Source organism: Electrophorus electricus, chromosome 4, assembly GCF_041902795.1.
Source record: "Electrophorus electricus isolate QZ-2024a chromosome 4, ASM4190279v1, whole genome shotgun sequence".
Classification (NCBI taxonomy): Eukaryota; Metazoa; Chordata; class Actinopteri; order Gymnotiformes; family Gymnotidae; genus Electrophorus; species Electrophorus electricus.
Window position 1 is genome coordinate 26,347,804 of NC_137500.1, and position 20,701 is coordinate 26,368,504.

At 39.7% G+C, this 20,701-nt stretch overlaps 2 protein-coding genes across 4 annotated transcripts in view; one reads left to right on the forward strand and one right to left on the reverse strand.

Annotated features, from left to right (window-relative positions):
* ndst1a (N-deacetylase/N-sulfotransferase (heparan glucosaminyl) 1a) overlaps positions 1-9,382 on the reverse strand; it is a 50,973-nt gene extending 41,591 nt beyond the window's left edge. The window contains exons 1-2 of one of the 3 annotated variants that reach the window (XM_081712957.1): positions 9,168-9,382; positions 4,893-5,105 (exon numbers count right to left, since the gene is read on the reverse strand). The gene's annotated coding sequence lies outside the window, so the exon portion shown is untranslated. Of the gene's footprint in view, positions 1-4,892; positions 5,235-9,167 lie in introns of those variants that run through there. The other 2 variants (XM_027007181.3, XM_081712958.1) reach the window with 2 other exon arrangements.
* Positions 9,383-15,995: 6,613 nt separating this feature from the next.
* Positions 15,996-19,682, forward strand: cd74a (CD74 molecule, major histocompatibility complex, class II invariant chain a). Its single transcript, XM_081712960.1, has 7 exons — positions 15,996-16,200; positions 17,309-17,478; positions 17,745-17,842; positions 18,015-18,063; positions 18,264-18,368; positions 18,467-18,664; positions 19,082-19,682. Exons 1-7 carry the CDS (start codon positions 16,133-16,135, stop codon positions 19,117-19,119), a joined length of 726 nt encoding a protein of 241 aa, XP_081569086.1. The 5' UTR covers positions 15,996-16,132; the 3' UTR covers positions 19,120-19,682.
* Positions 19,683-20,701: the final 1,019 nt, after the last annotated feature.

Genomic DNA, 20,701 nt, shown 5'->3' on the forward strand with positions numbered 1-20,701 from the left:
TGTGGCTTATGATGTTGCTAGAATTACCAGATGATGCAGAAACACATGAGAAGACAGTATGATATATAACAAAAAGCAGTGGGCGGTTCTTTTGCTGTGGGGGTATTGATGCTGAACTAAATGCAAGGTAGCAGTTTCAGTGTTTGGATTTTGTGGACCGTGCCTGCTACTGAAGAGGAGAAGTGATCGTAATTATGTGTTCAGTACCCTGGATCAGTGACAGAAAACCAAGCAGTCGCATCAATTTATTAATGCCATATTAACATCGTCTGGAAGCGCTGAATGGTGCGGTGCTTTTTAACACTGTAGTGTGGAGAGTGGAGACCGCTTGAAAGTGCGGTTGCTATTGTGTCTATTAATTATGTAGAGGAGCCGAGGGCTAGCGGGTCTTAGACCAGTCAACTCAGCCTACAGTTATTGGGTCAGGAAATCCACTGTCGGAGCAGAAAGAAAGTGGGCGAGTGGAGCCATTCAGGGCTCAACTCTGTACATTTACAGGAATTAGGTAAAACATCTTACTCAACTTTCAAAGGAACAGTAGAGAGATATTGAGAGCCTGGTACAAGTTCCCAGGTTTGTTTGGGATTCTCCTGGCCTATCTACCTTTGCCACTCATGATCTGCACACTGGGGGTAGAATTCGGATAAAGCAACACCCTTATAATTTTGCTCCCTAGTAAGTCTGTTAAGTTTGAATTAGTCTGTGGAAACGATAAGAGCTACTGAACCTTGGCAGAGTGACCTTGGTTCTCCTGTAGAACTGCCTCCAAAACCAGAAGGCATGCTGAAATTCTGTGTTGATTACCAAAAGGTTAAATCAGGTGACTACAACAGATGGTTTCCCTACACCTAGTCTAGAGGACTGAATAGATTTTATTGGTAAAGCCAGATGGGTGTCCAAGTTGGATCTTTTTAAACGGTACTGTTATGTATCAGTCTGCTTGTACTCAAGAGATCTCTGCTTTTGTATGCCAGGGGGTCTATATGGTTGTAAAGTTCTCCCTTTTGGAATAATAAAAATGTGCCTGCAACTTTTCAACGTTTTCAGCAGGTTTGGACTTTGTTAGTTACATACATTACATGTGGTCATTTATGGTGATTCGTGACAGACCTGTATGGACATGAGAAGGCTCAGCTAGCAGTGAACTGCCTAAACGTGAGCCAGGTAAAGGTCAGGTGACTTTTCAAGAGCATCAGGTAGCACCTAGACAAGCCAAGGTGCAGGCTATTCTTCCAAAGCCAAGAGGCTTTTCCTGTCTCTCCCACTATGCAACCAGAGCATCCCAGCCAGTGACTGTGTTTTAAATTACAAATTAGCCAAGTTAGGGGCTCAACGTCAATGCTGACCCAAGCTCGGTGATCTCAAGTAAAAGCCCCCGGGGCAGGGAAGGCAGAACAGACTACAGGTAAGCCGGTCTCTCTTTGTGGCTTCTGGTAAGCTGGTCTCTCTCTGTGGCTTCCCAGGCTAGTTCACACAGGGTAGAACTGACTTTCATGCTCCTTCACATCACATAAGGATAGCATTTATGTCATAAACATGCCTACATAATAAAGTTTTGTTACACAGTGCAACAAAACCACTGTGGGCCTGGTACATATAATTAGTGTCAGTGAGGTGACCACACAGAGAGGCTCTACTGTTAGCACAGGCTACTGTCACTGATGTTCCACTGCTCATAACTCAAGCCTCAAGTGCTCCTTCTGTTTGGCTGCATCAGAACTGACAAAGCCAGAGACAACTTTGTCAGAGAAGAAAGAAAGGTAGACAAGCAGACAGACAGGCAAAAAAAAGAAAGGAAGACAAAAATTGAGAACAACTTTGTTCTATATACAGGCAAGAGGGCCATCATGGAGCATAGAAAAAAAAATGCACCCACCTGCAGCACACACACACACACACACACACACACACACACACACACACACACACACACACACACACTCTAGATCAGAAGAATCCATTACCTACTGAGGCACAAGTATCTCAGAAAAGGATAGAATCTGACGCGATGAAGTGAGAAAGTTACGTGTAGTGAAACCAGCCTGCAATTTCTTTGTGCCATGTCAAAAAGCATCAACTTCTTTGGCCATAGAAAGTTGTTCTCTCCTGTCCCTGAAAGCCCACCGAACTGTCCAACAAAGGGGAGAACTTGCTCACTAGTTCTTGTTCACTTGCAAAGAAGTTTAACAAATGGCAACACTGCAGCCATGAGTCTGGATGTAAATGCAGGGAGGTTTTGCTAGTGAGACTGGCGGTCGTTTTCCGAGGTATGCCGTGTAACTGGTGAGACAGGCGGTCATTTTCTGAGGTGTTTGAAGTGTGGGAACAGCTCTGCAGGCACAGTCCATTAACACCAAATGCAAATTAGGCAGAATGGATAAGGACCTAAGCATCATGAAAGTAGCAATACTAATCAACACTATAATCACGAACATAAATGTTGAAATATAACCTTAAACATGACTTTTATTATGGACAAATGATCAATCATATATCCCCACAAAAATATGTCAGTAGAAAATAAATATTAATTTCCCATTGCAGCAGCTTCTATTAAGGATTTAACATAAAAATACATTTAGCATTGTCTGGTCGACACCATTTTCAAATGGATTATGACAAATTTTTGCATTCCTTTGTGATTATTATTAAAGGTCTCCTACACATTTTTTAAAATACAGCATACAAATATTTTGTTAAGCAGAGTTCCTACACTGTGTGCTCATACACGAAATGACTCACATGTAAAGCAAAAGGCCAGTGAACTTAGCACAGCTTCAATGTGTGTTGGTTTCTTTAAGCCATGGGTCACATTGAGAATGACTCATATTCGCGATGGCAGCTAGCCTCTGCAGTACTTGCAGCGGACTGAATTTGGGTTTTCCTACATGTTCCAGTGGAAGAGCAAAAACTTGCTGTATTTTCCTCTTTTTGTATTTTAGACTGTCATAAAAAATAGGCCTGTGCTATAAACTGTTTAAATATATAAGAAAATCATAATTAAGATTGATTCATGTTTTATATTTGGTATTATTAACCATGGTCTCAGAATTGTTTATAGTATCAAATAGCATAATTCCTTTAAGTCAATGGGCATCTATAGTCAGGTGTGACTTCTATAGGGAGATCGGTCATGATTTGTATTACATTTACAGCATTTATCTGGCACTTTTATCTGAAGTGACTTACAATTATGACTGAGAAAAACTTGTGTAATTGAGTGTTAAGGGTCTTGCTCAGGGGCTCAACAGTGGTAACTTAGCAGTGGTGGGACTTGAACTGGCAACCTAGCGGCATTAACCTTAGTTGCATTAATAACCTAAAAAACACAGTCTGTTCAAAAAGTAACAGAGTTAAACCAATAAAAAACAAGGTTATTAGTGATAATGGCCAATCACTGTAGAGTAACTATGAGTGAATTTGTTTAATGCAATTGGAATCAGTGCATATGTGATTTTGTTCATTATGCAGTCAAAATAAAATGATGTAGGAGGGAAAAACGCGTTCGGTAAGAATACATTTATAGCACAGAGATGTTCGTGCTGTAGGTGGAGCACAGTTACTGTAGGCAGCTGTCTGCACCAGTTCAGGTTTTTCTGGTGAGCATTTCTTCCTGCATTGTTCAACGTTGGAGGAAACAGCTAGCAGAGAACATGACAGAGAGGAAGCATAAGGAGGTGAAGGGAGGTGGGGCGGGGGCGAGAGCCAGGAGGGCCCGTCCGCTAACGAAGAGGGTCAAACCCACCCAGCTCCAAGGACATAGGGCCAGCCCACATCATGTGAGGGATGTCCAACATTGCAGCATCATTAAAAGAGAGAAACAAAACAAAACAGCACGCTTGCTGTCAAACTGGGGCTGGGGCGTGTGCAAGGGAGAAGAGGACAGGAAGGAGAAAGGGCGTGGGCTTCCTGTCGTGCTTAGGTGGAGAGAGAAAGGGAGGAGAGGGCGCCGAAGAAAGTGCACGACAGCTCCACGATGTGATTTATCTGGTGCAATTTAGACAGCCACTTCCTACAAGCCCTATCGTCAGAGTCAGCTCTAATGTGTCTCACAGCACGCCGTGATCTCTACGGTTGGTGGATCCGGGAAGACTCTTGCACTCAGTGAGCTTCCTTTAACGTGCCCTGCGCTTGTCTGCTGAGAGTTATAAGGTAAGGCAGGGAAGCAGCTAAGAGCAAAACTACAGTTGTAGGACTGTCAAGCTTGGAGAAGGCTGGTGAAGCCATGCTGAAACAATACGGCCAACTTACACTGGGCTGCTGTCATGTGGAAGAGTATTTTAAAAATGTGTGTAGCAACATGAGCCAACTCTCCAAATGTTCAGAGCAAGAGCTACAAGCGATGGCCTGAATAAAACAAACAAACAAACAAACAACACCACCCACTTCATAAGACCACAGTAATTTCTATCACAAATAATACTAAAACACACATAAGCCAAACAAAGACGCTTAAACTGAGCAATGACGGAGTACTTGCGTGTGGATGCATTACTCAGAGTAGAAACCTGAAGCATGATTATGGTTCCACAACAGTACAGTGTCTGCTTCCATCAGCTCAGAATGCTCACTCAACCCAAACCAGACATAATTAGCTCTACCATGTTCCCCTCCTACCACAGAAGTTAAGCAGCTACGATGTGAGCACACCCTCACATCCCATAATACCAACCCCCAGACTAGTCCTCGCTGCCCCTGACAACACACGGCATTAGATCTATGAATATCTAACCTTTTTTTTCCCAGGGAAACCGAGAGCACTAGCGTGTTTTAATCTCTCTCCTTTCCCAGCATGGCAGGATCAGAGTCGTTGATTTCGTTTTTTTGGGTCGTTTTCTCTACAGCAGATGGCTCAGAATCAGGGGAGCCAAACCTGACTGGAGGAGACCTACCGTCACGCAGAGTTCACTGGCTAATCTTCCACACCCGTTCCAGCTTATCAAGGTCTTCGGGAGGGTGCGGACTCGGCCGCCAGCAGCAGCCAGGGCCGGGTGAGCTCTCGGCAAGCTTGTGAAGGAGAGGGGCGCACCAGCACGGAGGGTGCGCGAGCACGCCAGCCAAACGCTTCAGGGGTCTGTCTTGAAACGACCCTTCACCAGACGAACCTGAAAACATCCACCAAGCCAGTTAGCTGCCGACACTTATAAACACACATCACATTCATCTACAAAAAATGTAGTTACAGTATGTTCAAAAACAAAAATAGCTAACTAAAACAAACAATAAAAATAAATGAAAATACTTAATCAGAAATCTTGGATTTTTTTTAAACAAGTGACAAATTAAAGACATTTCTCAACTACATTTCAGTTAATTGTATGCAATGAATTAATTTACCACGAATTCTGTTACATACTATAACATGCTGATCACCATTTCCCAAACTTGTTTGTGTGTGTGCAGACAGTTTCACACCCATTTAACCCACATTATTTCTGGCAAGTCTGCTGCAGCAAATATTTTATTCAAAGAAAAGTAGCACTTGTCTAGTCCTTGAATTATTGATTTGACTACTATTTCTTGGCTGACAGCTATAGAATGTGAACTCAAGTGAACCCAGCTCTCAGCTAAATTTCCGTAGTGGCAGCCGTGGTCCCCATATAGCAGTTAAAGCACAGCAGACTGCATTGCACTTCATGTCAAATGACAAATTTCTATTCTTCAAGCTTCACCATAGAGAAACTTAGCTAGACGGTTAGCTGCAAAGCAACGTCACCAAGGCTGCTGTTCTTTCACTGAGACGTTCCCTGACAAATCAGACAGGGCTCTCTCCCACAACATCAGAGTGTGACATGTAGCGTTTAGTCCATTCATGAACTCTTTGACCCCCTCCCTCAGTTCCTAGTGACATTAATTATTTTTTAAAAAATGGCTTTAATTATCAAACTCTTCAGTCACAGATTATAAGTAGACCTGATGGTCTACTGATGGTCAAAGAAAAATGTTTTTTTGTTTGTTTGTTTTATACAGTTCGGGGATAGGATTTGTTATTAGTGTTTGCTATTGCAAGCACATTCTGGTCCACAGATTCACAGACAAGAAGCCATGCGACACACAGCTGTTGTATTTGAAACAGGTGAAGGGATCTCAAACGCCTACAGCAGGGTTGAACACACCACTGTCAGGCCACCACAGACTTTGCCCTTGGAATGGTAACAGAACTTGGTGGTCATGTAAACAAGTCCCACCCCTAGCAACCAGGCGGCTGTAAAAACTTCAGTAAAAAACAAGAGTTCTGTTTGTCTTTGGAATCCTTCTCTAATACAAAATTAAAATAATTTTAGCATCTCAAGGAGGTGATAATTTTTTAACCTATGAATAAACCTAAGGCAAGTATGGAGTTGAGAAAGTTCTGCTAATTAAGTATAACAAGATTTTTTTTAGATAGAACAACCTTTTCCAAAATAATTATTTATTTTTTCTTAATTAGTCATGTTTGGATAATTAGACTATACGAGTTTATCCAGGCCAGTGCTATTGAAAACAGTGAGTCACTCAACGGGTTCTGTCCAACAACAAAACTACAAATGATGAAATAAATAGTGGCCTTTTAGACGTACTGTGAAAATTGCTTTAATTATCCTGGACTTTACAATATACCAACAACGTAGCCAATGCATTAAATGCAGACATGGGGTTCACAGTGATGTGAGATGGGTAGTTCCCAGCAGACTGTTTATAAGTGAATAAAGAGACACAGGAGGAGCCTGTTTCCCTATAAATAACTTTTATACGGCACAACAGCTGTGGACTGACTGGGCCTCGCATCTGACTCTCTCGGCCTTTGTGTGTACAGCAAAGAAAACAAAGTCAACTTCTTCGAGTTAAGACTATCAAGAGCGACAACGCAGGAGGGAATCTACACAGGGACGCAAAGGTGCTTCCAGAAAATTCTTTCCCACCATGGCCTTTTAAAGGGCTGCAGAGATGTGCTAACTGCAGTATGACTGACTGCAATATGCCTTTTACGTGACAAACCATACCAGAGCTAATGAGCTAATCCGAACGGTCAATAAATATGATTCTGATAAACAAGGGCTCAAAAACTCTGATTCTCAGTAACAACCGTAGGGCTGTTAGCACTGTAGACCACTTGAGAAAAAGTCAACAATTGGTTAGAAAACACTGACCAGCAATATTGGGAGGAAAATTAAATACTTCAGAACTAGTTTTCCCACTTTCCTGGAGTGGCGTTCGTTATAGTACATCACGGCTGAGCAATGTGGGTTCATACCAGTAGAGGAGTGAAGAACCAGTACTAGACAGCTTGGGGACTCTGACAAAGGTGACTTAAGAGTGCTATTTACAGGCTGACCAGGACTGGTAAGGACTATTGGGTTGTCTGGGTTTAGCCTCTGTCTGGAGAAAAGCTTAGACATGACACAGTCATGGGAAAATGGGAAATACCAACAGGCTACCAAGTGACTCTGCAGGACAGAGGCTACCTTCCATTAAACAAAATCCACGTTCAGTGCTTCTCATAGATGGGAGAGAATCATTTGCTAACAATTCTCAGAGCGCCTGGTCAGATCTCTGAGACAGAACTCTCCTAAAGAGTAGAACATTCAAACCCTAGAATCCTCATGAATTGACAGGTAGCTATTAACTTTCTTGGAGAAAAAAAGATAACAAACGTCTTGCATTTAAAACAAAAAACAAACAAAAAAAAAAACTTTGGACCAAACAAATTCAGCCCCATTTTGACAAGATTTTGTCATGATTTTGTCATAACCAACACATTCCCAGTGTCGGGCCTGATTTTGAGCATTGACTGTGAGTAACAGACCTTGGAGTGTCACATAATCAAAGCAATACTATGACAAGTCCAGCACAAAAGAATTCCATTTTCCTGCCTAGTTTGAAAACCTCTGTGATGTATTCGTTGAAAGCCCTGCTTTACAATTTCCTGACCCTCCTCCCCAACAACCTTTGGAACTCGTGCAAGGACGTGAACGATGAGTATCAAACATGCAGTGTTGACAGTCTCCCTACTAAGACAGCAAGGGTTTATGCCTCCATGATCCCCTAATCTGACAGTGATCATCATGAAAGACAAAAATACTGGGTAGGTTGATGCCAAAATAAAATGTATTGGACCCTATTAGATACATTACATGTACCTAAAATGATCCACCAATGTGTCCGAATAAGTGCACCACACCAAGCTAAGACTCAAAACGAATACTGAGTTTACACCAGGTGACACTGGTACCTAAAACTCACTAACTCCAGGTTTTATATAAGTCAGCTTGAGGGGGACTGTAATTCAACATAGCTAATAGCTATATTGGGACATTTTTAGCTTAATTATCTGCTTTCATTTTCGAGAATACTTCATTCACAGGTTTATTATGAATTGAGAAATGGATGAGGTACGCACTGCTAAAATTGCCACCGCCTTCGTTTGCAAGTGAATTTTCCACTACATAACACGCAGTACTTTCCTTGCTTGCACAACATTTGTTGCTGGAGAGCGCCAGCCTTATGCACGGTGTTAATAACCCTAATCACACGCGTGACAACACGACATGACACACAAAACACACGCTTCATGCAACTACCTGTACATCTAGAGATAGCTAACTTTCAAATAGTTTGCTTATGATTGCGCGTTTGAGGTTTCACACGGGGGGGAAAAAAAGCAACTGACTTGCCCACGCAAGGCAAATCAAATGATGTCAGGTTGGTGTTTTGCTTGTAGTTCTGCAACTTCAAGAGTTGCTGATCGCAGCGTTGCCCTTCCGAATGACACTATCCCACATCACCTGCTGGTGGGACTCTCGACAACCTCCACACCGTGCAGCCCATGTAATCAGCCAAAACCGGCCGAAGCCTTTTCGTGACTGCATATTCATTACAGCCAGTGACTGGTAAGTTATCGCTCCTAACAGCACAGCAGACCATGGTTATGCTACCAGAAAGAAACGGAATACAATTGTGTTCGGGTTTTTTTGTTTTCTTTAAAAAATTATATGAATGTTTTAGAATGCATTTTATGGTTGAAGGTTGACTTACAGAAATGAATATCAAGTTTAAATGGTATCAGCTAGGTTAACAGGCGGGCTAGTGAGCTAGCCGAACTACTTTCAGCCGAGATTTCAGGACGGCAGCCGAGCTAAGCATCCACAATACTTCGCTAGCGAAACATTCAGACACACGGTACTCACCACAGAGCAGATTTCCTCGAAAAGAGCATTTTATTTTAATTTTCCGATGTCCTTCACACACCCATTCGTTAAAATGTCGTGTTTTGAAAGCTCGACTCACTGACAGACTTGGCACAGGATAATTCAGCGGCACGCGCGTTGACTCGCGTGCCGAGACTCGTGCACCTTCTGAAAGAATTCCTGCCCGTGCTCTCTTCCACTCCAACGGCAGAAATATGAGACTTATTTCTAGAGCTTATAGGGGCCAGTACGCATTATCACCTCTAGGGGGCGCAAGACAACTAACCAAAACATTATGATGGCGCCATCTTCTGGTTATATGCTATCATTACAGTTCTCCGGGGTCGAAAAAATAATGGAAACGAATTCATTTCGAATTGAGTCAAATTGCTCAAAATAACCACTGATCACCAATATATAGATTTATTTCGTGCTTCAATTCCAAAAGGCTATTAGCATACATAATAAAGTTAAGGCTTAACTGCATTTCATAAACTACGCATTTAAGCTTAATAAACGCTTTATTTTTAAGCAACACGTTTCGGTTTGTCTGCAGTTTTGAATCTGGACTGGGTAATCTTTTTTACATTTTCTTCAGTTAAGTTAGTGTAATGAGTGTGTTCTTGTTTAAAGAAGAAAGGCAAATTCTGTGTCTTTATACCTTAATCGTGTTTGTTGTGTTTGTTATGGAAACAATAAAGCACTTAATCTTTGCATTCACGTCTTGCCGCAGAACTAACAAAGGCCAGAAAAGTAGAGACAACATGCAGAGGAAACATCTACTAAATCTGGTAATTATCTCATGAGTTGAGACAAGTTTGTCTGAACATGAGCATCAGTAACGCGGATGCTTGTGCTTGGGTGCTGTTTCCTAACCCAGTCCTGTGGGTCTCCCAGATGGGCCCCATGAGTCCCCCAGAATTTCCTGGATTCTGTGTATTTGAGCACTGGTTCAGGTGTGTATAGAGCTGTGATAGAATAAAAACACGGACCATCTTGTCCACAAGAAATGTGTTGGGAAATACTCACCTAGGGGAATATTCAGATAAGAGGGAGTGTCTGATACACACGCACGGAGTGCCTTATATCAGTGGTACCAGTGTATGTCAGTTCAGTAGAAGGACTGGGGCACTGGGCTTCCTCTTTGGTGCTAGTGGTGCTCTGGTAGAGTGAAAGTGAGCTGCATGGATTCAGTTCTCTGCATTTCTAAGCTCATAAGTCTCTGTCTGGCAGGCACTTCTGTACCATCTATATTCAAAAGGTGGGGCTACCATCAATAAAAAAAAGAAAACAAAGCTTCAGTGCATTGTATTACCACTGGTTATAGTATTGTATTACCACTGGTTATAGTACTGTACTACCAGTGGTTATAGTATTGTATTACCAGTGGTTATAGTATTGTATTACCAGTGATTATAGTACTGTATTACTGGTGGTTATAGTACTGTACTACAAGTGGTTATAGCATTATATTACCGGTGGTTATAGTACTGCACTACCAGTGGTTATAGTATTGTATTACCAGTGATTATAGTACTATATTACCAATGGTTATAGTATTGTACTACTAGTGGTTATAGTACTGTGCTACCAGTGGTTATAGTATTGTCTTACCTGTGGTTATAGTATTGTATTACCACTGGTTATAGTACTGTACTACCAGTGGTTATAATACTGTACTACCAGTGGTTATAATACTGTACTACCAGTGGTTATGCTATTGTATTACCAGTGGGAATAGTACTGTACTACCAGTGGTTATAGTATTGTATTACCAGTTATTATAGTACTGTATTACCAGTGGTTATAGTACTGTACAACCAGTGGTTATAGTATTGTTTTACCAGTGGTTATAGTATTGTTTTACCAGTGGTTATAGTACTGTACTACAAGTGGTTATAGTATTATATTACCGGTGGTTATAGTATTGTACTACCAGTGGTTATAATACTGTATTACCAGTGGTTATAGTATTGTACTACCAGTGGTTATAATACTGTACTACCAGTGGTTATGCTATTGTATTACCAGTGGGTATAGTACTGTACTACCACTGGTTATAGTATTGTATTACCAGTTATTATAGTACTGTTTTACCAACAGTTATAGTGCTGTACTACCAGTGGTTATAGTATTGTTTTACCAGCGGTTATAGTACTGTACTACCAGTGGTTATAATACTGTTTTACCAACAGTTATAGTACTGTACTACCAGTGGTTATAGTATTGTTTTACCAGCGGTTATAGTACTGTACAACCAGTGGTTATAGTATTGTTTTACCAGTGGTTATAGTACTGTACTACCAGTGGTTATAGTATTGTTTTACCAGTGGTTATAGTATTGTATTACCACTGGTTATAGTACTGTACTACCAGTGGTTATAGTATTGTTTTACCAGCGGTTATAGTACTGTACTACCAGTGGTTATAGTATTGTTTTACCAGTGGTTATAGTACTGTACTACCAGTGGTTATAGTATTGTTTTACCAGTGGTTATAGTATTGTATTACCACTGGTTATAGTACTGTACTACAAGTGGTTATAGTATTGTATTACCACTGGTTATAGTACTGTACTATCAGTGGTTATAGTATTGTACTACCAGTGGTTATAATACTGTAATACATATAGTATTGGTTTTATCTTGTCACTTTAAGTCATCATTGTAACATTTATTGGAAAAATTGTGTCATGGTGCTCTATTACAATTCATTTATTGTGGGTTTTGTACATATAGTGTAGTTATCTCTTTACAGCCAACAAGAACGCAAAACGTTTTCTACAAATACATTCAGCAAGCCAGCATACAGACAGACCTATGGTCAGCTTGAAGTATTTCCATAAATGGGGAAAAATTAATGCACTCCATCAACTGCACATTTGCACACGTCCTAGAATATTTTCATACTCTTATTGCCATCAGTTACTGAAAAACTGCCGTAATATAATTTAGTTCAATTAAGGGGCAAATTAGTTGTTACGCTGAAGCTTAATTTTGCGTGCTTATGGAAGCAGTTCTAAACTACACTGCTCATCTCATTAACACCCATGTGACCTCTCCACCAAAGAAAGTCCATTTTAGCAACAACCATATTTATGAATGAGAGCGATTTTTAAAAAGCAGACTACAACTTTTTAGTGGATTAGCAATAATCAGATATACAACTTCTGCAAGCAGGTTTGTATTCACTTAATGGCATTTTACTGAATTCCTTTCTGTGTAGGCATGACACAGAGGAAAGACTCTCTTTTCTGCTGGGTGATTTCCCAGCAGCAGATAAGCTGTATTGTGCGTCAAGTTATACATTTTGCCTGGCCAACAAATAGGACTGAGGTTGTACTTCTCTTCATTAGTTCTCTTTGTTATTTTCTCTTCCTTTTATTAGATTTCAGATCAATAAATTGGCAACTTCTGTGCATTTGTGCTTTTATCTTTGTAGAATTCTGGGAAAAAATGTTGCAAGGATGTAACAACAGGTTGTATGTTGGCAAAATGTCACCACTTTGTTCCCTGCTAAACATTAACATTAACATTATGTTTCAACATTATGTAAGTGATGAAGCCAATGCCTGCTGGAGGCCATTTTGTAGCGTTCTGGCAGTTCTCCTCCAGTTCTCGTCCAGTTCCTCCTCACACCAAGGAGCAGATCCCAGTCCTGCCGCTGGGTTGATGTCTTTCTACGTCCCAGTCCAGCTCTCCCCATGTAGTGGCCCGTGTTGTGGTGTCTCCTAACTGCTCTTGAGACAGTACTGGGTGACACAGCAAACCTTCTTGCGATGGCACGAATCAGGCGCAGGCACCATCTCATGACACCAGTAGTGACCAGGACACCAACAAAACACAAAACTACAGTACTATAGTGAAAAGTCTATCGGGGGGTATAAGGAGGGATTAACTGTGTGTGGCCACCAACATGTAAAACGCCATTCTCTTTGAGGGGTTGCCCTCCTGTCGCTTCTCCAGTGCATCTGTTATCACTTTTGCACTAAAGCAGGTGAAATTGATGCACAATCGCTTCAGCTTCCTGAGTGGACAGACTAATTTTTCTGAAGTTTACTTGGCTTGGTGTTATACCATGATAATTATGGATTCCCTTAAATTTCTATTTAATTTATTTCTATTATATGAATGGCCTGATGTTATAGTATGTAAACAAGGATCCCCTGAGGGGAATTCCACTGAGAATATCAGGGACAATGATAAATACTAGGGTCCAGTGAAGACATGCCATAAAACATCAAACAACATACGTAAAAAAGTGCATTTCTCAGATGATTCCAACACCTGTAGAGAAAAAAGTAAATGTAATATATCTTAAAACACCAAGTATAACTACTTCCATGTTTAATTATTAGCTGTGATTTTTATTATCATTTAAATTTTATTAATAATATTAGTAGAAATAACAGTAGTAGTAGTAGTAGTAGTAATAGTAGCCTTGATGGCTGTGTTTATAACACACAACAAAATATTGGAGCACTACAAGTTAAAAGTCTAGATTGAAGCAAATGGAAAGATATGTTAATGACCAACATAACGTAGGTATTTACACACATAATCATATTTCATTTAGATTGTATTTTTGAATAAAATTTATACCATTTTCTCTTTGCCATCAGCGCACTTGTCCTAGTTACTGAAAAACTGCCTTAATATAATTAAGTTTGATAAAGGGGCAAAGTAGTTGTTTTTACACTAAAGTATAATCTGGGGATAATTGTGGAGGCAGATTTAAATTACACTGCCCCGTGTGCCCTGTTGGATGTGAACGGATGTGACCTGTTCAAAAACAAAGTAAACAATAACTATGCTTGTGATTGGACAGAGTGATAATAAAAAAACATAAGTTTATGAGTGAGTTAGAAATAAGCAGATATGCATCTGCTGTATTCAGTTAAGTACTACATTTATTTCCTTCGACAACCATCACTAAACATAAAACGTGATGGAGGATGTTAATGTGTAATTAGTGACTGCATCGCTGTGCACCTTGTATTTCAATCAAGCAGTTTTAAGAAGTTTCTGCATTTCATACTGTTTATTATAGATTAACGTCTGTTTTCTCTGAGATACCACTGCTTTCTTTTAAACAGACCTTTTCTGGTAGGAGGTATGTAATTCTTGTCACAAGAAAACATTTTCAGAAGGAAGAGAAACCCATCTGGTCTTTATGCTCCAATATATCCCAAATATCTTTATTTAGGTTGATTTTGAGTCTGCTTGCTTTAACACACACACAGTTCGGATGTTTAGACACTAGACATAGAACAGTTTTTACTTTCCATGTATCAGCAGACAGGCAGTTCTGAAGTGACCATTATCAAAACTGTGGTGGAGAGTGTGTTTGGGGGATTTATGCACTAGACATTTATTAACAATTACAATGAATTTAGCACGCATAACCAGAGTATCAAAGCTAAGTTTCAAATTATATGGAATCACCTGCTTATATAACCAAAAAAAGAATGCAGCCAAACCAACTGGACAGACAAGCTTTGTGTCCTGCATTTATTGCCTTTGTTTGTGCCAGGTGATTTCCACCAGGAAGCTGCCCAGCTGCAGTACAGGTGCCACGACCCTGACCAAGACCCTGACAGGACCACCAGGGCCGTACACGCCACGCCATGGAAACCTCCCTCCAGCCTCCACACACACTCCTCAGACGCCTTGGAATGAGCCAAATTTGTTGTTCGATGGCTTTACTATAAAAGAAAGAGAAAAATGCCGTCTTTCTCGTTGGTAGTCGATGAACAAACAAGCAGGCCATGTACTTGTTATTTCCACTGGGAATGTATTAACACTTTAGTGGCGTTCTCTTTCTTTTCCATCACATTTGAAAATCTGAATTTTGATATCTCTGATAGAGTGATATACAACTTTTTAAAAAAAGATTTTGAGTTTGTGTATGGCTGAACTCACCCCTTCCACCATCCAAACACAGTGCTCAAAAACCTCAGTTTAGATAAGTTCAATGTGATTTGTTGTAATAAAATCTTGTTTGCAGCCAGTTTTAACAAAAAAAAACACAACAAAAATGCAAACAGGCATCATAAAAAACACATGACAGCACAAATCCATAATATTTAAATAGCTAGCATTCACTTGGTTACCACATTTAATGTAGCTCAGATAAAATTCTAAACTAAAGGATGTTACATAGGCACTAGTAAGAATGGGACAGTCCTAACTATTCCTAAGAATCAGTTTTCACATGCAAGTGATGGATCTTAACTGAAATAATAGACTGTGTAGTTGCTGTGTCTGTTTCTGAGGTATTACTTGCTTCCTCTTTTGAAGAAAAAAATTAACTACGTGTTTTAGATAAACAGCTAATATATGTCCTATTATCGAATCAGTCAGGACAGTAGAAAGTGACTCAGTTGTATCTGGGTAAAGTATATACGAAACCACTCGGAAATCGGACGTTAATTTAACAGCCTTGTCATGTCCAGAAATCCTCTTTTAATAAATGATTCATCAGTGGACTGATGAAGTCAGTAAAACTAACTTGCCATAAAGTTATTGCCTTTTGCTTCTTGTTGTACTGTGTGGCCAATGTTTATCGTAAACACTAGAGATCACCGTCACAACAATAACCATCTCAAATATTTTTAGAAGTTCACATGTTCCGCATATATGTGTACCAAGTGCTGTGTAAAATATTTGTAGCCAATAATTTTATGTCGCATCTTTCCTCATTTCAACACTTGATTCAAGGATCCGTTTTCCCATCAACTGATGATTATGCTCAGACGGACCAATCAAATCTCAGATGTAACAGCAAAAAAAAAAAAAAGGAGAACTGAATCCACACCGCGTTACCTCTAAAATCTGGGGCTTTCCGTCGGACCAGGAAAAAATACGCCATCCCACAGCGGTTAAAACGTGTTTATAGCCTTTCATTAGTTCAGTCATTTTCTTAAAGTCTTCAGTAGATCGAGACAGCGCACACGCACCTGTGGAATGGAAAATCAGCACAACGAGGCGCTCCTGGAGCGCTCAGCCAGCTCCGATACCGTGACTCAACCAAGGTGAGAGACACAAACTCCAAATACTCTGTAGAAATTTAGATTACGCTGATCATTTGTACGCCTATTGGCCAAATATCTGTAAGCTACCTTCTCTAGAGAATTTCCTACTTAAAGGCCAGTTTAATTGAAGGTATTAGGGTTCTTTGCAATATGTGCAACTGAGTCAATATTTTTATCAGAACTATAGAAAATTTCACTTTTTGATAGGTATTTGAAACGACACAATACGTCTGACAGTAGTTTTCTGACGTTAGGAAATTAAATGTTTTAACAAGAAAATAAGTTATAACACAATGCATTTTAAAGTATGTACTTTAGCCTGTATTACATTTTTTTCAATCCTGCACAGAATAGGAAACCAATTCTACCTAGCAATGTGTGACGTCAGACTTGAAACTAGTAGCGATTGGCATTTGGCATATGAAAGCGAATAACGCGTTGAAAAGAAAGATGTGCAACTGATTTGGGTTTTTTGTTTCTTTCTTTCTTTCTTACTTTTTTTGTTTTTGTTTTTGTTTTGTTGTTTTTTGGTACTAGTCTTTCTGTTTCCGAACGTCGTGCATATCTTTGACAACTGTGTACGGAAACATTCGGCGTATCAAACAATTTGTTTCAGTTGAGAAACTACAGGCTCTTGTTTGTCAGTTTGGCTAAAAAATCCAAACAATTAGAATTTTAAACTGATTTGTAAAAATCTCTCAAATAACTGATAATAATTTATTTACATACGAATAAACTATTATAAATAATTAGGGAATATAGATATTATAATAATAATAATAATAATAATAATAATAATAATAATAATAATAATAGATATGATTATTGTTGTTATTATTAATCATTATTATTATTAATATTAACTATGTAGGGCATCTATGTAGTGCATTTTTAAATACATTTAAGAAATGTTTTAAATCATGAAGAAAATGATAGACAAAATAAAATTGCAATACATAATAACTTTTGGAAATTTCTTTTAATCATCTAAAATAATTTTTAATTGCTGAGAAAAAAAGCCAGGCTAGAAACCTGTGATATTTTTAAAAAATTATATATATATATATAAATCAAAGCGGACAACTCTCTTCTCTCATCATCTGTACAGAAACTCCAATGCCAAGGCATTCAAGGTGGCAGGCCTGACTGTGCTGGCCTGCCTCTTGCTGGCCGGGCAGGCCATTACTGCCTACTTCGTCCTGGGCCAGAGAGAGCACATCAGCGCCCTGGAGAGAGGGCAGGAGAACATGAAGAAGGAGCTCACCCGCCGGGTGTCAGGTAAGAGAACGCAGAACGAGGGCAGAACCTACATTCCAGTATTACCAAAGCAGTGGTTGAGTAATCAGAAAGTTACCGGTTCAAGTCCCACCACTGCTTGGTTGCCATTGTTGGGCCCCTGAGCGAGTCCCTTTACCCTCAATTGCTCCAATTGTACTCAGTCATAATTGTAAGTTGCTTTGGATAAAAGTGTCAGCTAAAAGTTGATTAATAAAATTGGAATTTGTGCTCAGCCCTGATTTGGCTTCTTTGCGTTCTTCCCTCAGCTGCTCCTAAAATGATGCATGTGCCCATGAACAGTATGCCACTGTTGAAAAGCCTGACAGATGATGACAGCGTCCCCAAAGGGACAGTGCCTCTCTCGGTGAGACCTGCGTTACAGTGCCAACACACTGCTGTAGTAACAGATGCTGTACACCGCCAAAAAACACCCCAGACTGACCTAACAGGTCATTCATGACTATGAAGAACGTGGACTGTATTGGGTTCCAGTTTTCTTGACTTGCTGTTGATTGGTTCATTCTTGATTTTGACAGAAAGTGCAATCAACCAGCTTCCAGAGGGAGGGAAGTGGCCTCGTTTATGGTACAGAAAAGAAAAATATTACTTTGTTATTACATGATTGTCAAATGATAAGTACTTTTTTGGTTTTTTTGGTTTTTTTAAGAATTTCTCATTCACGATTTGAAACGATCAAATCCCTATGAAATAACAGCAGTATGTTAAGTGAAAAGAAAGGACCCATGTTTGGACCATGTGACCATAAGCGCATGTGTTGTTGGAAGGTTCCAGACTGACTCCCAAGAGGATGCAGGTCCCCATGAGGAACCTGCCCCTAGAAACCTACATCATGGAGGACAAGGTGGAGGAAGAGAACAGTGAAGTTCCCAGTATGACAGCTCCTTCCTCACACACACACACACCCACACCCACACCAGAATGTCCCACGTTTCCTTGCGGCGGGCTTCATTCTCCTCTCCCTGTGCAGTGCTGGAGGTGGAGGGCAAGTGTAAGCTGATGGCTCAGAAGGGCGTGAAGCCCGGCTTCTACGCCCCCCAGTGCGATGAACAGGGCAACTACCGGCCCCTGCAGTGCTGGCACAGCACCGGGTACTGCTGGTGCGTCGACAAGGATGGCAACGAGATCCCCGGAACCCTGAGTCGCGAAACGAGGGACTGCGGAGGCGGTGAGTACACAACGCTTAGAAGAGCAGATGTGTGCTGCTTTAAATCACGTCAGCTTTATTAATAAAATGCAGTGTTATGTGGCAACAAGGTCAAGGTCATGATCATTCCTTTAACTCCATTATGACTAAAGGATTCGGGAAAAGACTGACACTAACACAATAGCCTAATTTCATATATAAATAATATATTATTTAAATAATATTCATATAGTTCAATAATTTCAGTAATAATATAATAATACAAATAATATTTACACAAACGCCACAAATGCTGACTGAGACTAAGGTCACTGTTTAATAAATGTTTTTCTAAGTTCAGTCGCATGCAGCTATTTATGTGACATATTTGGTCCATTACTGATATGTGGTGTTTTGCTCTCTGGTTACATGTGCTGATTGATGATGGATCCACTACAGTCAGTGAGTATCTGACTTATCCAGAAATCCACACATAAGCAAATAAACAACTTGTTTATGCCTTGTGTTAGTCTAGGTCAGTGTGTAAACAGTCAGTGATGACAAAGATTTACAAATGCATGCGTTCTAACACACACATATTTTTCTTATCCCAGATTAAAGTCAGCAGAGTGGAAGATGAAAAGTTCTCTTTCTTAAATGATGAATAAAGACTCCAATAAAGAGACTCCACATGAAAATGATCCTACTGACCTCCCTGTCTTTTCCTCTACCTGTCTCCCTGATTGGTCCTGATCAAGGTGATTATAAATTGTGATTATAGCAAATAAATTCAGTTAGCATCTCATTCTGTTTGTTCTGTTTAAGAGAGACAACTAACACTGTTACACATACACACACACACACACACACAGAGCTTCTGTGCCTGTTTTATATTCTATTCTATGAGTAAACTATTGCTATAATAATAAGGAAATATATCTATTTTCTATCTAAGTATAAGCCTCTTTTAGAGATGGCAGTAGACTGTTAGTGTTGTGAATGCATTTAACAGAATGTACTGTACATAAGAGCTCTGAATAAATGATGCCTTTCTACACCATACGTGCCTGGTTGCTTCTGCATCAAACCTACAGGAAAGGCATTTCACTGATTTCCTTCAGCTCCTTAATAAACAAATATATGTAAATCTGAAGAAGGTTCCAGGTGAGTAACTGTAGTGGGCTGCAGTAAGAGATGTAGAGATATTCAACATTGTAGTAAACTACAGGGAGTTTCCAGAGAAACAGGACATTAGCTGATGACGGACATCAGTCCGAAACGTTCTGTATCTCTGGATCTCTGTGTACTTTACTACAATTCTGAATATCTGTATTATATATAAAATATTCTTTTTATTTGGTATGACACAATAAAAATGGTTACAGAAACTTGGGAATATACATATAGTACTGATAGAAAAAGGAATCGTATAATTTAACATATTTTAAGATACAAAACTGATAAAACATTATATAATATACATTACAATAAAACAGATTTATATATTTTCTACAAATTTTAAAGCACCTTTTGCAACAAAGGTGAAAATTTTAGATACACCTAGTTATGAAGACTAGTGGAGGATACACGTTAAAAAAATTAAAAAGAAAAGGAATGGCTAATAAAGGCCACTAAGGGGCGCATTTGTACAGAATGACCCAAATTAGCAGGCTGACTGTAACACCTGGTTGCTTCTGCCTGCCGACTACCGACCTAGTTCCACTAATATCCCTCAGAGAGAAACCGTGAGGGACGTGGATCTGTAGATCTAAAGCAGTAGCACGTCTGAAAGTACCAGCATGACTGTGAATCTGGAGTATGTTCTAGACTTACAGAAACTCCATCACTGTATTATCTGCGTGTGACCTAATTTCATATTGGAATTGCTTCGATTTAACAAGACATATGAATACATATAAATAACGGCCCCTTCAATCCTTGAATTATCGCCAGTACTTGCACACTTTTATAATATTACAAAATAATTATTAAATGTCAAAGCAAATGAAATTTGAATGATACATGATAAAAGACTTTGTGGTGCTCTTTAAAATTGCTGTAAAATTGTTTGATTAAAAG